The 17,467-nt window shown below is 56.6% G+C and overlaps 1 protein-coding gene across 1 annotated transcript in view; it reads left to right on the top strand.

The window, feature by feature from the left end:
- Positions 1-16,934, top strand: part of igsf3 (immunoglobulin superfamily, member 3) — a 66,138-nt gene extending 49,204 nt beyond the window's left edge. The window contains exons 6-9 of the mRNA XM_053876147.1: positions 1,556-1,975; positions 10,837-11,244; positions 12,184-12,612; positions 14,138-16,934. Of these exons, the coding sequence (XP_053732122.1) occupies positions 1,556-1,975; positions 10,837-11,244; positions 12,184-12,612; positions 14,138-14,388 (1,508 nt within the window). The 3' untranslated portion in view covers positions 14,389-16,934. The remainder of the gene's footprint in view (positions 1-1,555; positions 1,976-10,836; positions 11,245-12,183; positions 12,613-14,137) is intronic.
- The last annotated feature ends 533 nt before the right edge of the window (positions 16,935-17,467 follow it).

Here is a 17,467-nt window from a genome sequence, read left to right as displayed (position 1 = left end):
CTCTTATAAAGACCAGTTCCTTCCTGGAGGAGATGGTACTTTCCAGCCTCCTCCGTCTGACCCTGGACCCTCTAATGAGTTCCGTATCTGCTCAGGCCCCACTTCCTGCTTGACTCCCGCCATTGACCTCCACCTGTAACTCCTCTCTTTCTCACGCACTCTACACCTTCACTCACCACTTCTCCGTCATTAGTAGCCCAAGCAATTCCAACCATATCAATACTGTCCAGTAAATGCACCGTTTCCATGACATGTGGAAACAATGTGGGAGGCCACAAATCCTGCTGAGGATCCAGGAAATGAGGTTCTCCTCAGAGAGCTAATGGTCTGGATGCTACACATGGTTACTGTATCCTAATTCACTTCACAGCCTCCCTCCTAATGGCCTCTTAGCGGGAGCTGTGGGGGGAGGGGAAGGGAGGTGACGTCCTGCGAGGTTCCCTCCCTCCACCCCTCCGTCCCCTCTCCCTGGAGTGACCGGCACTCTCGTGGTACCGGACGCTGCCTTGAACAGTAGCGTGGGGGGGGCGCAGAGAGTGAGGGGAGAGTTATGAGGAGCTCGGGCGGCTGAAGGACAGCAGCCGTGACGGAGGAAGACGGGGTGATGGATGGAGGAGGAGCTGTGCCGTCAGAGGCAGAGGAAGTCTCCCTGAAACAGTGGTTCAGCAGCCTCTCCTCAGATGGAGGCTGGGCTCTGGCGTCCCAGAGCGGGGGATCGATCCTCGTGTCCCCTAAGGGCTGTTGGCTCCATCACCATCTTTCTCGCTGTCATGCAGTGGGATGTGCTGGCTGAGTAGCTCACATGTGAGCAGCTTCTTCAGTGCTTCCACAGACACAGGAGCTCTGGTTAGAACTGCTCCAGCAGGCAGGCAGCGTGACACCAGAAGTCCAGCGGACCTGGCGAGCAGTGGGGGGAGGCCATGGGGCGGAGCCGCTCCAGATATGATGCCTCTGCTGGACGCTTCAATATTGCACCATAAGAACTGGACTGGGCCTGCGACCTGCTGGCCTCTCACAACTGGTGTAGCAAGAGATCCAAGATGGATGTGAAGATCATCTTGATCTGTGAAAGGATGGAAGCCAGCTGACGTCTCATGAAGCCACCAGAATCAGACCGCTCTGCTGCACCTGATCCCCCGAGAACGTGTGGAGAAGAGAGGCTTCAACATCAGCCATGTCTGGAAGGAAGGAAGCGCCATCTTGGTGTCGTCTGGTCCCTCCAGCCTCCACCTGAGGTGCAGCAACCCTCCTGGCTGGAGTCCTGGGGTTCGGTGTGACGGGAGTTGACTGCGCCTCACAGCAGGAGTCACACTCTTCTTGATGGTCCGTTTCTGGATTTGTGGTTGACACTGGTGAAGCTTGAGCCGGCGACCACTGTGGGTCACGGTGCCATCATGCGTTCCATTGTCTGTCACACGTTAAACACTTGCAGGCCACAGAAAATGACTTGGTGGCCTGAAATGGGCCCGCGGGCCTTGAATTTGACAGCGGTGCTGCAGAAGAGTTGAAATGCAGAGGTGTCTTCTAACATCCTCACGTCTCCTCCTCCCTCCAGAGTCGTCCTTCATGGTGTCCGCCTCGTCCCGCACGCCCTCCGTCACCTTCGGAGACTCCTTCGACCTGTTGTGCCTGGTCAAGCCGCGGCACAACCCTCGAGTGCCGGCCTCCGTCACCTGGCGCTTCATGCCGGCCGACTCGGACGCGGAGGAGGAGGGCGAGTTCCGAGACCTGGTCACCTTCACCCGCGAGGGCACGCTGCAGTGGGGGGAGCAGCGGCTGGGCCTGGGCACCCGCACCACCGTGGACCGCTCGCACTCCAACACCAACTTCCGACTGTCGGTGACCCGGGCCGGGCAGCGTGAGGCCGGGAAGTACCAGTGCACCGCCGTCCTGTGGAGGAGGAACTACGACAACAGCTGGAGCAGAGTCGCCAACCGCACCTCCAACCTGCTGGGCATCAGCGTGGTGCAGCCAGGTGAGAGAGATGCGCCGACGCACACATGCACACGCACGCACACACACCAGAGCTGGGAGGATGTCTGGGGCTCTAATTGCTCACGGTCTGCGCCATGGCCTCTAATTGGCATGTGTGTGTGTGTGTGTGTGTGTGAGAGTGAGTGCGTGTGCGCGCGCGTGCGGCTGCTAATGGAGGGCAGAGCAGGGACGGCTAACTATCCCACAGGAAGCCAAACAAAGTGGAAGAGGTGGAAAAGAGACACTGGTTTAGTGAGGCAGTAAAGAGACGGATCTGTCCTTGAACTTTCTTCCTGCACACACACACACACACACACACACACACAGAGGCAGGCAAACAGGCTTGTTAGCGGCTGAAACCATGACAACAAACACACAATCCCAGCCCACGACGACACAAGACAAACGCTGCTGCCACCACCTTGTTTCAGCTCAGCTTCAGTTTCTGCATCGTTGTTGAAAGAACTTGCTTCTCTGAAGCAGTTTCACAGACGCTGAAGTGATTCCTGCGCGTCTGAGAGGCGGCGCTGTGCGAGTCTCACTGGTGGAGCTTGTATCTGCTGCGGAGCGACGCTCCTGGGTGTGTTAGCTGGCTGTTTCACTCAGATGCTGCTTTTCATCTTCAGAATGGGTTTCCCTATCAGCAATACTGCTGACCTTCTCTGGAATTCATGAGTCCTTCTGGAGACCACCTGATGACACAAACAGTTGAGAAATTTGACTGCTAACATGTAGCCAGTAGCTGGACTCGGCTAGCATGTAGGGAGGCGACATTAGCTCCACGTTAGCAACCGGTCATGCCGGTGATCAAAAGCACAACTCTGTACTCCACATCTGTCGTTCTTGTGCTGCATAGATAACATAGTCTCCTGAGGATTTAACTTTATTCAGAAACTTGGGAGTTTAACCAGAGAGTGTCGACCTGCCCTGTGGCTGCTATGCTAACACTGAGGCTAGCGGAGCCAGCGCCAGGTGTTGGAGCTCCTCAACCTCAAGCTTCTTGTCGCGTCTCCAAACTTCCCAACATGAAACCGACTCTGCCACGCTTCACCTGTGAATAAACCTTCTCCTGAAGCTGCCCAGCGTTCAGCTGCTCTTCCCTTTGGCTCATGTTAAAAACACCTGAGGACCTGTGAAGCTCCAGATGGAAACATCTGACTGTTCAATGTGATGACGATGGATTTCTCTGGCGCGTTTGTGGTCCAGGTCCGATCTCTGAATGGATCCTGTCCAAACCTCAGGTGAAGGAAGAATGAATGGGAGCAGGAGCAGTGGAGACAGAGCATCTTCAGCGGCTCCTCCGAGTTTTTCCGCCGCAGGAGACTCTGGTGGGCGGAGGAGATATTTCCAGGAGCCAGTTGTTGTTATCGACAGCAGATCTGTGTAGGACGAGTGCGTCAGAGAAGTGGTCACATGACCGTCCTCTCACTCGGCGGCCAAACTCAGACAAATGTAAACAGAGGAACACACTCGACTCACAGAAGCAGCTTCTTCCTCGGATTTCTTCTGCGACCTTCTCGACTGAAGCAGAGCTCTCCACTGGCCCTTCGGGGTGGAAGTTGACTCCTTCAGCCCGAGCATGACGCACACTTCTCATCAGCACGTGTGCCGGAGGTGTGTGTGGTGAGGCATCTGACCATGTGCATCATTGAAGCTCTGCTGTGGCTCCTCAACATCCGCGACACACGTGTGCCAGCGCTTGGCTCGCTGAGCAGGAGCCTGGTCCTCCTCCAGGGAGTGAAGCCTGCTGAACCTGAAGACTCCTCCTCCAGTCAGCCACGTGTGAACAGGTGCTTCAAATTCATCCCCACCAGTCAGTCCCAGCTCCACGGGGGCAGAGCGGCGGCTGGACTGTGGGAGGAAACTCGAGTGCCCGGAGGAAGGCTGGAAGTGCCATCCTGATCCTCGGAGCCAGAGCAGTCAAGGACACTCACAGAACCTCTCCAGAACCTCAGCGACCTTGCTGCTGTCTCCAGACTCAAGAGGCCTGGAGTGGTCATTCTTGTCCCGCAGAAGAGGCACACGAGGATCTGAAGGTCAGAGGCTGGTGAGTGGAGGAGCGAGGGAGGAGGTGGACACTTCATCTCACCGTCCTCAAGGTCGGAGCAGATACACTTCAGAAGGATCCAAGTGCTCTCATGGTGAGGATCGGGGGCCTCGAACCTGCAGCCTGTGGGCCATTTGCAGCCCTCCGGATGGATGTTTTGGCGGCCCACCACTGCAGGTCCAATTTTACCCTGGGAGTGGCCCTCACAGGCCTCCTGTTGCTCCAACGTGAGCTGCTTAGAAAACACCAGAAAAGTCCTTCCAATGGAAGCCCCGTTGTTTCCGTGCAAAACCATAGACAGGCTGCCGCACATTTGATTTTAACATTATGACCATGTGACATCCATGTAGATGGGTGAAAGAGTCAGGACAGGAGGCAGCTTTTAACAGGCCAGTGGGCCCGTCAGTGCGCGATGGGACGCCTCCAGACTGGGTTAAGTCAGTTCATGCCAATAAACAGCAACATCATATGAGGCGAACTGACCAATGAAAACCACAGGACCCCTCACTCACCAGTCAGTGGAGTTTGATGGATGATTTAGCCCCGTGGGCCTTGATGTTTTCTGATGATATAGTGATACTACTCTGCAGAACATGTGTGAGAAAGAGAAGTGAAGGGGAGGACACGAGTGTGATGGAGGCTATCAGAGGCAGGAGAGATGTTGGAGATGAGGAGGAGGAGGCTTCATGACGAAGGTGGCGAGGACTGTTTCTTGTCCCCACAAACATGCAGCCAGTGAGAGAGGATCCTGGAAGAGACTGCGGCTCAGCAGAGCAGATGTTGATGAAAGATGGCTGGAGCCGCTGGTCAGGCGCGCGAGGTGCCTGTCCCACTTCCTCTCGCAGATCGCCTCCCGCGGGTCACGTCACCGGAGCTTGTTACTGCACGCAACTTTGTTTGTGCGGAGGAGGAGGCCAACCTGCACTGCGGTCATGTGACCAGCGAGCGCTGCCTCTGGGGGTCAGGTCCGGCGCGCGGCTGCTTCACGCTCGCAGCTTTATTAACTTGCTCCTGACGGAGACGCAGTAATGGCCGACACATGTTCAGCGTGGCAGATCAGCAGGGAGGAAGCCTCGCTCTCATATCATCCTCTCATAACTGCAGCTCCACACACACACACACACTGGCCCGCGCACACAAAACTAATTATGCTGAATCTCCCCTAATGGAAATGCAGTTTAGATTAATGATGATTTGGGGAGTTGGATACATTTTTCTCATCATTTCAGGGCGCACATTAGAGCGGCTGGTCCTGGCAGGAGGAGCGGGATATTAAGGCCGTCTGGTTATTGGCTCGGTTAGAGGAAGGGAGGGGATGGGGGGGCGTCCCACTTAGAGCCGCTCTTCATCATCCCTCACCTGCGAGCGCTCGCTGCCTCCTCACATGATCAAACACACCATGTTGTGTCTCACTCCAGCGCCTTCCTCTTTCCTGGCTTTGAATTAGAGCGTCACTGCGGCTTGTTAGCTGCGTGCGTGCGTGCGCACGTGTTCCCTGGAGCCGGTCCACGCAGGAGCAGGCTCGAACCAACGTGGTTCCCCAGTTGCCTCCACAGAACTGGACCTGGGGTCAGGCGGTTGTGAAGCACTTTGCAGCCTGACAGGAGCTGTGAGCTTCCTGTGCTGCACACGCTCCTGTTTGTACTGGCTGTGGGGAGCAGCTGAGGCCCACCGAGTCGAAGGAATGCAGAACACTTCGGACTGTTTCTCTCTCACACCAGGCACAAAAAATGTTCGAGTTTCAAGTGGGGCGGTGAATTCCGGTTTGATTTGCTTGGTGCTTGAAATACACTTGATATTGGGTCCAAGTTTCTTCAACTCAAACCGTTTCTATTGAAAATGATGAGTGGAGACAAAGCTGCCCCTGCTGGTGGACTGCTGTAACTGCAGCTCCCGTGACTGTGATGGTGGGTGTCTCTGATCATACCTCCGACTGCGTCATGTTTAATAAGTGAAATGAACCGGTAATGAGCCGAGCAGCAAGACTCCTCTGCCCGCCGGCATTCCTCATCACAATAACCATAACAATAGATGAATCTACAAGTACAGTGCTGTGGAAACGCAGGCTGAGCTGCAGTGTTGGAGTGGGTCGGGTTGGACTCGTGAGTCGCTGGTGTGGACTCCAGGCTCGTCCTCGCTCCGTCTCCCTCTCTCAGCGTCCGTCCCCGCTGACGTCTTCTTCCCCTTCACTCTCACTTTCCAGCCTGTTTTCCCGCTCCACACCCACAGCTGCTTCACTCGTGAGCGTTTTCAATATTTCATAATTCCTCTCCTCCTCCGCCTCATAACATCAGCTGTCGACAGAGCGCCTCCTGCTGTTAGCGGTGCAGGCGTGTGGACGAGCATCTCGCCGCACTCTTGGCGACCGCTCCGGTCCTCTCCACGTTGTGTTTCTCACCTGTGACCGTCGGGTCCGTTCCTCAGGCTCTGTTTCTTGAGGAACCTTCAGGAGGCAGTGGCTTCTCCTGGCCAGGTTCCTCAGCCGAGACACTTCGGTGATGCTTCATCCTGCTCATCTTCAGATCAACCTTTCCCCTCACTGGACACCTGCATTGTCCACCTCATGTGGGGTTCCTCAAGGCTCTGTTCTCGGTCACGTGAAACCTTACTGCACATCACGCCGCAGTTTAGTTTCTCTTCTGTTTTAACTTGCGCAGAGACAAGCCACTGTGTGCTTTGTGAGAACTGGTTTGAGAGATTTGGGCTGCTCCTCACTATGTTAAGTCGCACTTTGAGGGTTGGAACTTCAAGATAACTGCCTGATTCTAACTGGGTTCCAGTCTGGTTCAGGTGAGCCATGTGTTGAGCGGGGAGGCTGGGGAAAGGGTGATGGCCAGGAGAGGATGTGTGTGTGGCCAAAATGAAAGCCTGGATCTGGACTGACATGAGGGGTCTGTGGAACCATTGGTCCCAAACAGACGTGGTTACAGAAGAAGACCTTCAAAGCCTCCCTTGTGTGGTGAGCTTCCTCTCGCTCTTCAGCAGCAGGAGGAGGAGCTTCTCTGCCATGGTGCTCTCAGAACCCTGTCACACAACACCTGGGTATCCGCTGAGGAGGGGGAGGGGCTTCTCACTGCAGGTGTGCTGGAACATCCTCCTCTGTGTGCATGTACAGCTGGATTGTACTGGCTCGCTGGACCAGTAGGTTCCCAGGTGGTGTTAGAGTTCCAAGTCAAAGTCCAAGTTGAGTGGTTCAATATCGCTCTGGTGTTTCCTCTGCCCAGTCAGTGGAGCAGCAGCCGGGTCCTGGTGCGTGACCCGGCGCAGGTCCAGCCCGTGTTCCTGCTGGAGCACAGGACGCCTGCCGTGGCCGCAGACAGGCAGAAAACAATTTGATAAAGGCTTGTATTTGATCTCAAGGTCAAGAGTCTCCCCCTCGCCAGCGAAGCCTCTTATTCTCCCAGACGCCGGCGCCGGCACGCTTCTCTGTCAAATCCAATTTGGGCCTCGTTTGTGTCCCACCAATCTGCCGGCACAATGAGGACCTCTGCGGTGTGTCTCGGCGGCTCGTGCGCATGCGCGTGCGAGCCTGAGCGTGTGTGCGGCGTGCCTCCTGCAGCAGCTGCTATAATTGAAGTCGTAAGTCAAAGCGAGCGGCGTGGCGCTGCCGCCCATGTAAATCAGCGGCTAATGGTGGCGGAGCGGAGGCGCCTTCAGAACACGCTGGCCAGCTGCCTCCTGGACCTCCGCTCTGCTCAGTGTTCTAATGAGCCCCAGCGTGTGACGCTTGTTAGCCGACACCTTTGGAGCACGGGCGTCTGCTGCGTCCACCTGCTGCTGTCCCCTGCGCCGGCCAGCAGAGGGCAGTTGGACTCACCCGCCTGGCCCCCGTCACTGTCAGGCGCGGGACCAGAGGAGGCCGGAGCGGGCGGGCGGGCGGGCACCGGCGCGTCCCCTGCTGCCCGAGGGCAGGGGAGCTGAGGAAGTCCAGTCCTGGATGGGTGTTCACCTCATGGTTTCTATTCACACGTTTTGTCCATAAACATAATGAAATGAGTCATAAATCCTTTACGTTCCAACGTTGCTGCTTCGCTGGTGACAGCTGTCCGGTTCGTGCTCTGATTCCAGCCCGGTGCCAGAGGTTCTGCAGTCGAGCTCGCGCCTGGGCTTCGGCCTTGATCTTCCTGCTGGTCTCTCACCTTCAGCTCGTCTTCCCGCCGCGGTGCGACGCCTCCTCCAGAGCTCCACTCTCTCTGGACTCTCTGTTTGTTCCCGTCCTGGCCCAGTTTCCCGCTGAGCGCGAGCCCGCTCCAGATCAGGACGTGTCTAAGCCGCTCCGTCTTGGCACACGCCTGTGGTCGGGCCGCAGATTACCCCGCGGCTAGGCTAATGCTAAAGCATCCAACATTAAGACCATAAGTCCCCGGCGCTGCAGAGCGGCCGCCTGCTGCGCCCCCACTCCCTCCACGCCCCCCTTCTCTCCTTCTGAAGCGCCGCAGCTGCTGGGGGTGACCGTGAAAGCATCTGTTAATGTGGTGGAGCCCCCTTCAGGCCAGCGCTCACATGACGGCCCTGGAAGAGGGACTTGTTCTTCAGAGGTCCACCTCACACCTTCCCACCTCCACAAAGTCACAGCAACACCGGAGCAGCAGGACGTCACCTGCCTCTGGAGTGACGGAATATTGCCGTCAATCTGTCTCCACATCTTCACTTGTAAAACCCGAGGCGCTCCTGTGTCTCCAAGGGAAGGCAGGGCCACAGTCTGCAGCAGACTCCACCACCTCCCCTCACCCTCGTCCTGGCATCAGAGGAAGCTCCTTCCAAGGAAGGTTGATGGATGGAAGGAAACGCTTCGGTTAGAGTCGATCCACTTTGGAGACCTTTCCTCAGGAACCTGTCTCTGAGAGGTCCAGCTCTTCCAAATGATTCTCCTCAGTCCACGCAGGTCTCTCCCGAGTGGCCATGGACTCCATCAGCAGTGCGGCTCCGTCCTGGACGCAGGAAGTGGCCGGGAGCGGTCGGTCAGGGCAGGGCAGCTTGGCCCAGGCGACCAGGCCTTCCGGGAGCATGGTGGCGCCACATGGAGAAATGGTTTTAAACAGCGCGGCCGATTGAATTCCTTCTCAGTGAAGGAATAAAGAGGAAGACTCTTTGATTGAGGCAGACGCCTGTATCCTCCTCTGAAGACTTGGACGCGTCGCCTGCTCTTTGAAGTTCCCCGACATCCTCACAAGGGTGTGTGTGTGTGTGTTTTCCTCTGCGCGGCTGTGAAGCTCCTCGCCGCCGCGTTTGGGGTGCACTTTTCCCTCTTTCTTCCTTATCAAACCCCCGATGTTGTTCGCCGCTCTTTCTTCCTCCTGATATTAGACCAGACAAATTGGCCACACGTGGGGAGCCGCCGTCTCTCAGCCAATTAGCAGCTGTGTTGTGTGGATTTGTGTACGCTGTAACTGCGGCACAGAGAACGGCTGCTCGGGATTTGTGGGGTTAAAGGCTCCGCGGGGAGACGCCGCGCCTCGCCAGGCCTCCTCTCCTCATGAATTATTCCTCACGTGCTCAGCCGACTTCAGATGATCGGACGCTCGGCTCTGCTGGTGGAGTTGTTCTCTCACCGCTCGCCTTCTTTGAGGTTTCTCGCTCTGAGATGTTGTCGGGAGCTGAAGACGGTGGTGGAGTTTGGACCCGCTTCCTCCTCACTTCCGAAGAGTCGTGTTGGCTCAGGTGTTCAGAGGGCCCGCTGACCCGCCCGGGTCTCATGTGGAGGCCCGTCCGTGTCATTAGGCCTGGGTTTCAGGTCACCTGGGTTTGGTCCTGTGTTCTCCAGTCTTCCACTGAGCTTCAGCCTGTGAAAACCCTGCAAATGGCCTGAAATAATGACGGGAACTTCTCAGTACGGCTGCTGTGTTGACGTGGTGAGGGAGGTTGATCCTGGCAGGTTGACTGGCACAGATTTGGGGAGCAGATCCTGGAACGTTCTGGAGAGGTTCAGCTGCAGGTTGGACAGATGCTCTCCTTCCAGCTCAGACACAACTTCTGAATCAGCCACGCGGAGGTCAGCCTGCTGGTGCTCAGTGGCTGTGACCTGATGCTGACGTGTGGAGAGATCTCAAGCAGGAGGGAAGAGGAGCGACCCGGCTGAGGAGCCTGGGGGAACCTCACATCAAGATCGGCAGCAGAGGCTGCCATGTTGGGAAACTGGGCTTTCATGAGCTCCTAACTGGACTCAACCCTGGAGCTGGATGTGTGTGGAGCTCCTGTGAGCTTGGCGGCTCCAGATTGTCTTGCTTCTTTTCCCATCAAATGGAGACGGACTCCACGTGGCGAGTCGGAATCAGCGGCGTGATGACAGTGGAGTGAAACACGGAGCACCGCGGGAGGTGGAGCTCCATCGTCGTGTCAAGTGTCTCAGCGATGGTCGCACTTCAACAGCGTCCCTTTGTTGTGACATGTGACGCCGGCCCCAACAGTGAGCCACTCACTGAGCCGCCCTCATGCTCTGGTGTGGTGTCACCTCAAATGAGGCTCTGGACACTGGTCGTCCACTTGATGCCGAGCAGGTGACTGTGGTGAGGTGAGGAGTGACGGGTGGAGTTTTGCCCAGCTGACCCCGTGTTTCGGGGGGCGGCGGTCGCTCCTGATGTACCCCTCCATCACAGCCTCCTGTCCTTGACCCCCCACCCCACCTGGTCTCTCAGCTTTCCTTCTAATGTCCTGCCCTCTGTCCTCACCTCCTTCACTGCAGCTCCTCTGCACACCATCCCACATGATCTCAGCACATCCCTGAAGCTGTGTTCCTTCGCCGTATTCTCCCTCCACCCCAGCTCTTCTGCCCCCTCCCTGTGTGGTGGTCTCACCGTCTCCTCTTGTCCCTGCAGAGAGCAAGCTGCGCGTGCAGAAGAGCAACCAGTCGCAGGTGCACCTGGAGGACAGCCGCGTCAGGATCAACTGCTCCATCTCCTCGCAGACCAGCAAGGACTCCCAGCACGCCGTGCTGTGGTTCGTGCGACGGGCCGGCGGCTCGGAGGACGAGCTGCTGCTGAGGATCGAGCGCAGCGGCGCCTTCGAGTACGGCGCCTACGCCGAGGAGGAGCGGCTGCGGCGGCGCCTGCAGGCGGAGCGGCTCTCGCCTCGCCTCTTCGTGCTGACCCTCAACCGAGCGGAGAGCGGCGACTCCGGCGCCTACTACTGCCTGGTGGAGGAGTGGCTGAGCGACCCCGACGGAGACTGGTATCGCCTGGCCCGGGAGCGCTCGGGCCTCACTCAAGTCCTGGTCAAACGGCCCGGTGAGTGGGAGACGCCGGGTCGGCACTTCCGCGCCTCAGACGTCCTGAGCCAGCGGCGCGACTGCCGGGTCCGCCGTCGCTGTCGAGCGCTGAGAGGAAGCAAAAGGGTGGAAGTGTCAAACAGTTGAGCTTCAAACTGGAAGGTCACGTCAGGGGTTAAAAGTCACCATTCATGCCCCAAGTTTAGCTCACTCTTTAAACAGAGTGCGCAACTCATTCACTTATTTTGAAAAACTAGAATTGGAAATCATTGTCATTCAGTGAAATAAAAATTAAAAAACGAAAAAAGTTTTCATAAAACAATCACTAACTGAAACTGGATTGTCTGTTTACAAAACTGATCAAAACAAACTAAAATGATGGCAAAATTGTCCTTCGTTTTCGTCTTTGTTTATTTAAAAAAAAGTTGCATTTGCAACTTGATGCTTTTGTTTTGTCTTTTGTTCAGTTCTTATGACTATTTTTGTGACCCATTTCGATCTTCAGTCCCCATACTGAAGGGAAAAAAACACAAAAACAATGAGCAAAAACTCACACAATAAAACCAAGTATTGTTCAAAAACTGAAACTCATTAAACTAGCCAACCCCCTGTGACTCCTGGGGTGATATCCCACCCACGGCCAGCAGGTGTCGCTCTCCTGGACTCATGCTAGCAAGTGTCCAGACAGAACACGAGAAGGTCAGGGCTCTGGACAGATACTCGCGTCACAGTTTCCTCACCAAGTCCGGCCCTCGGCCGCGCCGCTGTTTGGCCCCTGAAGCGACGGAGCGGCCGATACAGGCCGATACGGCTCCAGCCCTCGGCAGTGACCGGCTGCAGAGTCTGCTCCCTGGGGTCCTGTGGCCGTGTGCGAGCTGCACCACACACGGCAGAGGAGTGTGTTCCCGGGTGTCGGCGAGTGTGTGGCTCACGCTGGTCTCTCATGTTCCCGCCGCAGATGTGCGGCTGCAGGTGGACGAGCTGGAGTCCAACGTGACGGTCGCAGAGGCCGCGTCCATCCGGCTGGGCTGCAGCATCCCCTCCCAGTCCTCCAGGGACTCGCGCTTCTCCGTGTCCTGGTACGTGGAGCGCGGCGAGGACGACGGCGAGGAGCTCGGCCAGCGCGAGTGCGTCTTCTCCATCGGACACGACGCCATATTCGGCAACGGAAACTGCAGCCCCAGAGAAGAGGCGGGTCCCGACTCCCGGCTGCTCTTCCAGAGGACGAGCTCGGACCAGTACAGTCTGACCCTCCAGGGAGCCCGAGCCACCGACTCGGGCCGCTACTACTGCCACGTGGAGGAGTGGCTGCTCAACCCCAGGAACGCCTGGTACCGCCTGGCCGCCAACGACTCCGGACTCACCGTCGTCACCGTGGTGCAGCAGGGTGAGTCTTTCCTGTCTTGTTCCGCTTCCGTCAGTCATGTGACCAAAAGAGTCGGGTCCTCCTGTGAATACGCGGCGTATTTCGAGCATGTGTGTTGTAGCTCCTCCCACTGGTGAGCCCTGGGGTCGTGCTACTGTGGCACAGTTTTGTTTCACTCTCAGCTCAGTGGTTCAGAACCGACACTCGCGCCCGACACTGGACATCGGCGTTAGCCGCTGGTGACGGCGAGCTAGCGTCCCGGTCGCGGCGGCCGTCCTCCCAACAGAAGCTCCACTCCTCAGCTCGCCGGGTCGGCGTGGGCCCTGGGGGCGTCTGGGGCCGTCCCTCCCGGGGACACGGCTCCAGCTCAGCCTGTTCTGCTTCAGGTCCCTGCGCAGCATGTCTGCAGGATTAAGGTCAGGACTTAGAGCCGCGGCGGCCCTGAGCAGCGAGGCCGGTCCAAATCATGATACCACGCTCCCCGTGTTTCACAGAGAGGATCAAGTTCTTACAGCGGGATGAAGCCGGCTCCAGCCAGAACATGACACATCTCGTTCCGGCCAGTTCCTCCGCTCACTCTCCGCCGGCGGATAACAAGCGGCTGAGAGCCGGGAGGCAGGGAGGCAGAGAGGGAGGGGCCTCGGCCGCCGCCTGACCTCCGCAGCCGCCGGGCTGGGATCCAGCCAGGAAGCTGCGGACGGGTTTGTTGCTTCTGCTGCTGAAGCTGCCGTTTAAAACCCCTCCCAGACTCACTCTCCAGTTGCAGACACTTGTTTGTGTCGGAACTTTTTCTTGTGTTGCCGTTTTAAAAATCCTTTTGGTTTGATCATCAGTTTTTCCTCGGCGTATTGAGCTGAATTTCTTCCTCATGTCTCTTAGTGACGTGCATTTCTCTCTTCAGCCTGATGGAGCTGGTTGCTCTCTCGTCTCTCGGTGATTTATTTCAACCTGTTTTCTGCTCGGCACATCGCGTCTCTGAGAAATGATTCATGAGGAGTTTGTAGCGTTTGATGTGAGACACGTTTCTGCTGGGATGAGGAGTTGCATCATTGGTGGCGAGGGAAGTCCAGAGAACGGCGCCGGGCTCACGAGGGGCGTGACCTCTCTCAAGGTCGTCGCGTCCTTCACTCCTTGCCGCCCGCGTCCATGTGACCCCTCCGTCAGACTTGTTTGGACACATTGGAATCACGCTGAACAAACATGGCTGACCTTCAGCCACTCTGAACTCCATTAGCAGGTCATGTGACTGAATCTTCACCAGAGTTGACCAGGTTGTAAGCGTCCCCAGAAGTGCGTTTCAGATCAGGCTGAATGGACCGTAGCTGCCTGTAACTGTGACTAACTGGATACATGCTAACACTGCGGCTCTTCCACACTGTTTTGAATTGATGACAGACGTGAAGATGGGGCCTGGGACTGAGCCTTGAGGGACACCGGAGGTTTAGCTGTACCTCAGAAGCGGTTTGGTTCCCCCTCCCCAGACCGTCCCGCGGTCAGAGGAGGGTCCCGTGGAGTCTGTGCTGACCCGCCGTCTCTGTGCCCGCAGCTCCCACGGTCCAGTCGGTGGTCTGCTCCAACGTGGCCCTCTTCTACTTCGTCTTCTTCTACCCCTTCCCCATCTTCGCCGTCCTGCTCATCGCGCTGCTGACGCTGCGCTACAGGAGCCGCAGCAGCAGCCGCAGCCAGGAGGGCAAGAACGGGGCGCCGCTGCTGTGGATCAAGGAGCCGCACCTCAGCTACTCCCCCACCTGCCTGGACCCCCCCGCCCTCAGCCTGCACCCCGGCTCGGTCGACTAGACCCGGCCGGGGCCCCTGGAGCCCGGAGACTGCCTGTTCTGTGTTGGTCGCGTCACCTCACCTCTCACCTCTGCCACCCTCTGTTTTCCTCCGCAGCAGGCTCCTCCTCCTGCCTCCTCTGCCGGTCGCCATGGCGACGCCGGGACTCACCAGAGAAAAGACTCGGGGGCCCGAGCGTGTTGGAGCCGGTGTGGGCCCTGGGGCCTGGAGAGGAGCGGCTGGACCCGCGGCACCAACAGCCTTTCCTCTCCAGGTTTTTTATTTATTGTTTTATACGACTTTGCGCAGCTTTGTACTGTTTTTTTTTTTTTTTTCTCCTGCTGTCAGAGATGTGTGTTGCCAGGCAACTGCACGTCGTCGTGGAGATGCCAGTTTCAGATGGTCTGTGTCCAAACACTGTAAATCTTACTGTAAATGAGACGGTGTGGAGGCCTGGGCAGAGGCAGGAGGCTGGCTGACCCCTGCAGCACGAGGAGACCAGCAGGGGGTGCCTCCTGTCCTCCCTCTCCACCTCCCACACCTTTGTTTGAATGGTTCTCCTCCATGAAAACATGGATTTGTGAGAAGATGGTGGTGAAGGACCGCCAAGCGGATTTGGATTCTGTCTTGTTCCACCTCCTCAGTGGTGTCGTCTTCACACCTCCAACAAACATCTCAACACTGAGAGGCCACCAACCTTCCTGTGCTCATGTGGAGCTCCACAGCTGCAGGAAGAGGAGAGTCCTCAACATGGAGCCGAGCTCCTCTGGGACCAGAACCACCGCAGCCTCAGCTGGTCCCCATGGAGAGTCTGAGGGGACTCGGACACCTGCTGGACTCCCTGGATGAGGAGCAGCCGCGTGAAGGTCCTCAGATCTGGACCTTAAAAACCCAGTCTCTCTAGAGACACACTTTGTAAAAACACTAGACAAACTTCAGAAGCTCTTCAGTGTAGTTTAGAAGTTTGTAACGGTTTGTAAATGTGCAACACGTCAACAAAATATATTTTACCTTCGGTGTGGAGAAGACGCCGAGTCGGAGGCGTTGAACCGCGTGTTTCTGTGACCCGAGACTGGGCGGCGTCATGTGCCTCCTCCTGAGGAGCCACGTCTCCAGACCAACTCAGACGTTGGAGTGAAGAGCTGACGTCCGAGCGTGAAGTCTCCCTGCATGACTGAAGACACTGAAGCATCTGAATATTCCAGACGTGTGTGACTGTCTGTCAGAGCCACTGCTGCAGTGCATCATGGGGCCTGGGGTGATCAGAGTGGAGCTGCAGGTCCGGACCTGGCGCTCTGGCGGCTCTGCCCGCGGCCTCCTCCCTGCTGACGCTGGCCCTCAGAGCCGATATGAAAACCTCCGGCCGGGAGGCGCCGGCTGCCGGACTCTGATGATGCATGTGCCGCCTCCAGACTAGCTGTACGGTAGTTTGTGGTGATGTTTGATGTATTTTTATATGATCATGACTCAGTTTTCTTCTTCTGTTGTGTCCAATAGTTGTGACCATTGAAGAGGCACTTTGCTATCGTCAGTTTATTGCAATAAAATACCTTCAAAACAGGCTGGTGCTTCACTGGCAGAGCAGAGGTGAAACCTGGAGCTTCAGGTGCAGCACTGGATGGATGGATGGGCTTGGTTCACTCACAGCTCAGATGGAGTCCTGTCCATTTTCAGACTCACGCGCCCAAAACTCACTGTGTGTCCAGCCTTATCGAGAGAATTTCACTTTTTTCATTTGTCCCATCATGGATGCCGCTCTAGCCACACACACACACACACGTTGGTATCTCTGTGGGGACCACTCATGGCATCACCCTTTCCCCAGACTCAGAAAAACGTTCTTAATCCCAACATGTTCGTAACATCCTCTGTACTCAACATATCACAATAAAAAGTGCATAAAAAATCTACACTAAAGAGCTTAGAAACCCTGAGAACAATGTGCAAGAAAGTGCAGTTCAAGAAGAATCCTTCTTTGTGATTTTTTTCAGAGATGAATTGTACGTTTTTATTGCCACAATTCATCTCTCCCCCTAAACACATGGCTCACCTGGACCAGACTGGAACCCAATTAGTTTGTAAGGTTCAACCCTCAAGTTGAGTCTTAGCCTTGTGGGGTCCGGCCAAATGCTTTCACAAAGGCAAAAGGTCCTCACAAGGACAGTGTTTTGTCAAAGAATTGGTCCCCACAAGTGAGGGTACGCACACACATTGCTGTCTTTGTGGGGACCTCTCCCCCTAAAGTGATGATCCAAAACACATGACTCACCTGAGCCAGGACTCTACTTTTACGGAGGTGTTTAACCCTCTAACCCTTGTGGGGACAGGCCCAAAACGTCCTCACAAGTAGGTCAAGACTTGGCCCCCGCACACACACACACACAGTCAGAGCTGGCGTGTGTTAAATCGCCGCTCATGTTTCAGAGGGAACAAAAATAGCAGCAGAAACATGATGGTGACCTCGCTCAAGGTCGTGGCGCTGCAGGCTGTCGGGCGATGGAGCCTGACCTCTGACCTGGGAACAGACACAGGGGTGTGTTGTCGGAGGAAGAGCGGTTCGTCGGCAGCTGCACCCGTCCTCGCCCAGGTCCTCGCCCAGGTCCTCCTCTGTCACACGCTCCTGAGTCCCAGACACGAGGAGGAGGAGGAGAGGCGCCAAGCCCGAGGTGAGAGGTGGAGCGACGAGTGCTCCTGGGTGGAGGCCACCGTGACCTCAGAGCGTCATCAGAACTATTGCTCCGATGGTCACAGACTCAGGAGTCAGAGATGCTGAGGCTGTCGTCAGGTCAGAAATGAGACTCTCAGAGGGAGATGGTTTGGAGTTTGGAGGCAGATCTTAGTGGAGAGGAGGACCACAGTCAGGTCCGTTGCTATGGAAACACTGGAGGGAGATATAGACGGTTTTTCACTCGTGACTGTGGGAAATATGAATCTGTCGTCACGAGCAACTATTTTTAAGACCAATGTGACCAGTCGATGGCTGTCGGTGTCACGGGTTCGAATCCAGCCTCGGCGGAGGGTAAGGACGTGTTCTGCTGCTGTTTCCTCTGAGGGCCGCCAGGGGGCGCCACCTCCCGCCCAGAGCGCGCAGGGCGGGAGC

This window comes from Synchiropus splendidus, chromosome 10 (genome assembly GCF_027744825.2).
Source record: "Synchiropus splendidus isolate RoL2022-P1 chromosome 10, RoL_Sspl_1.0, whole genome shotgun sequence".
In the NCBI taxonomy this organism is placed as follows: domain Eukaryota; kingdom Metazoa; phylum Chordata; class Actinopteri; order Syngnathiformes; family Callionymidae; genus Synchiropus; species Synchiropus splendidus.
The sequence above is the reverse complement of the archived record's forward strand: the minus strand, read 5'-3'. Positions and strand labels throughout refer to the sequence as shown.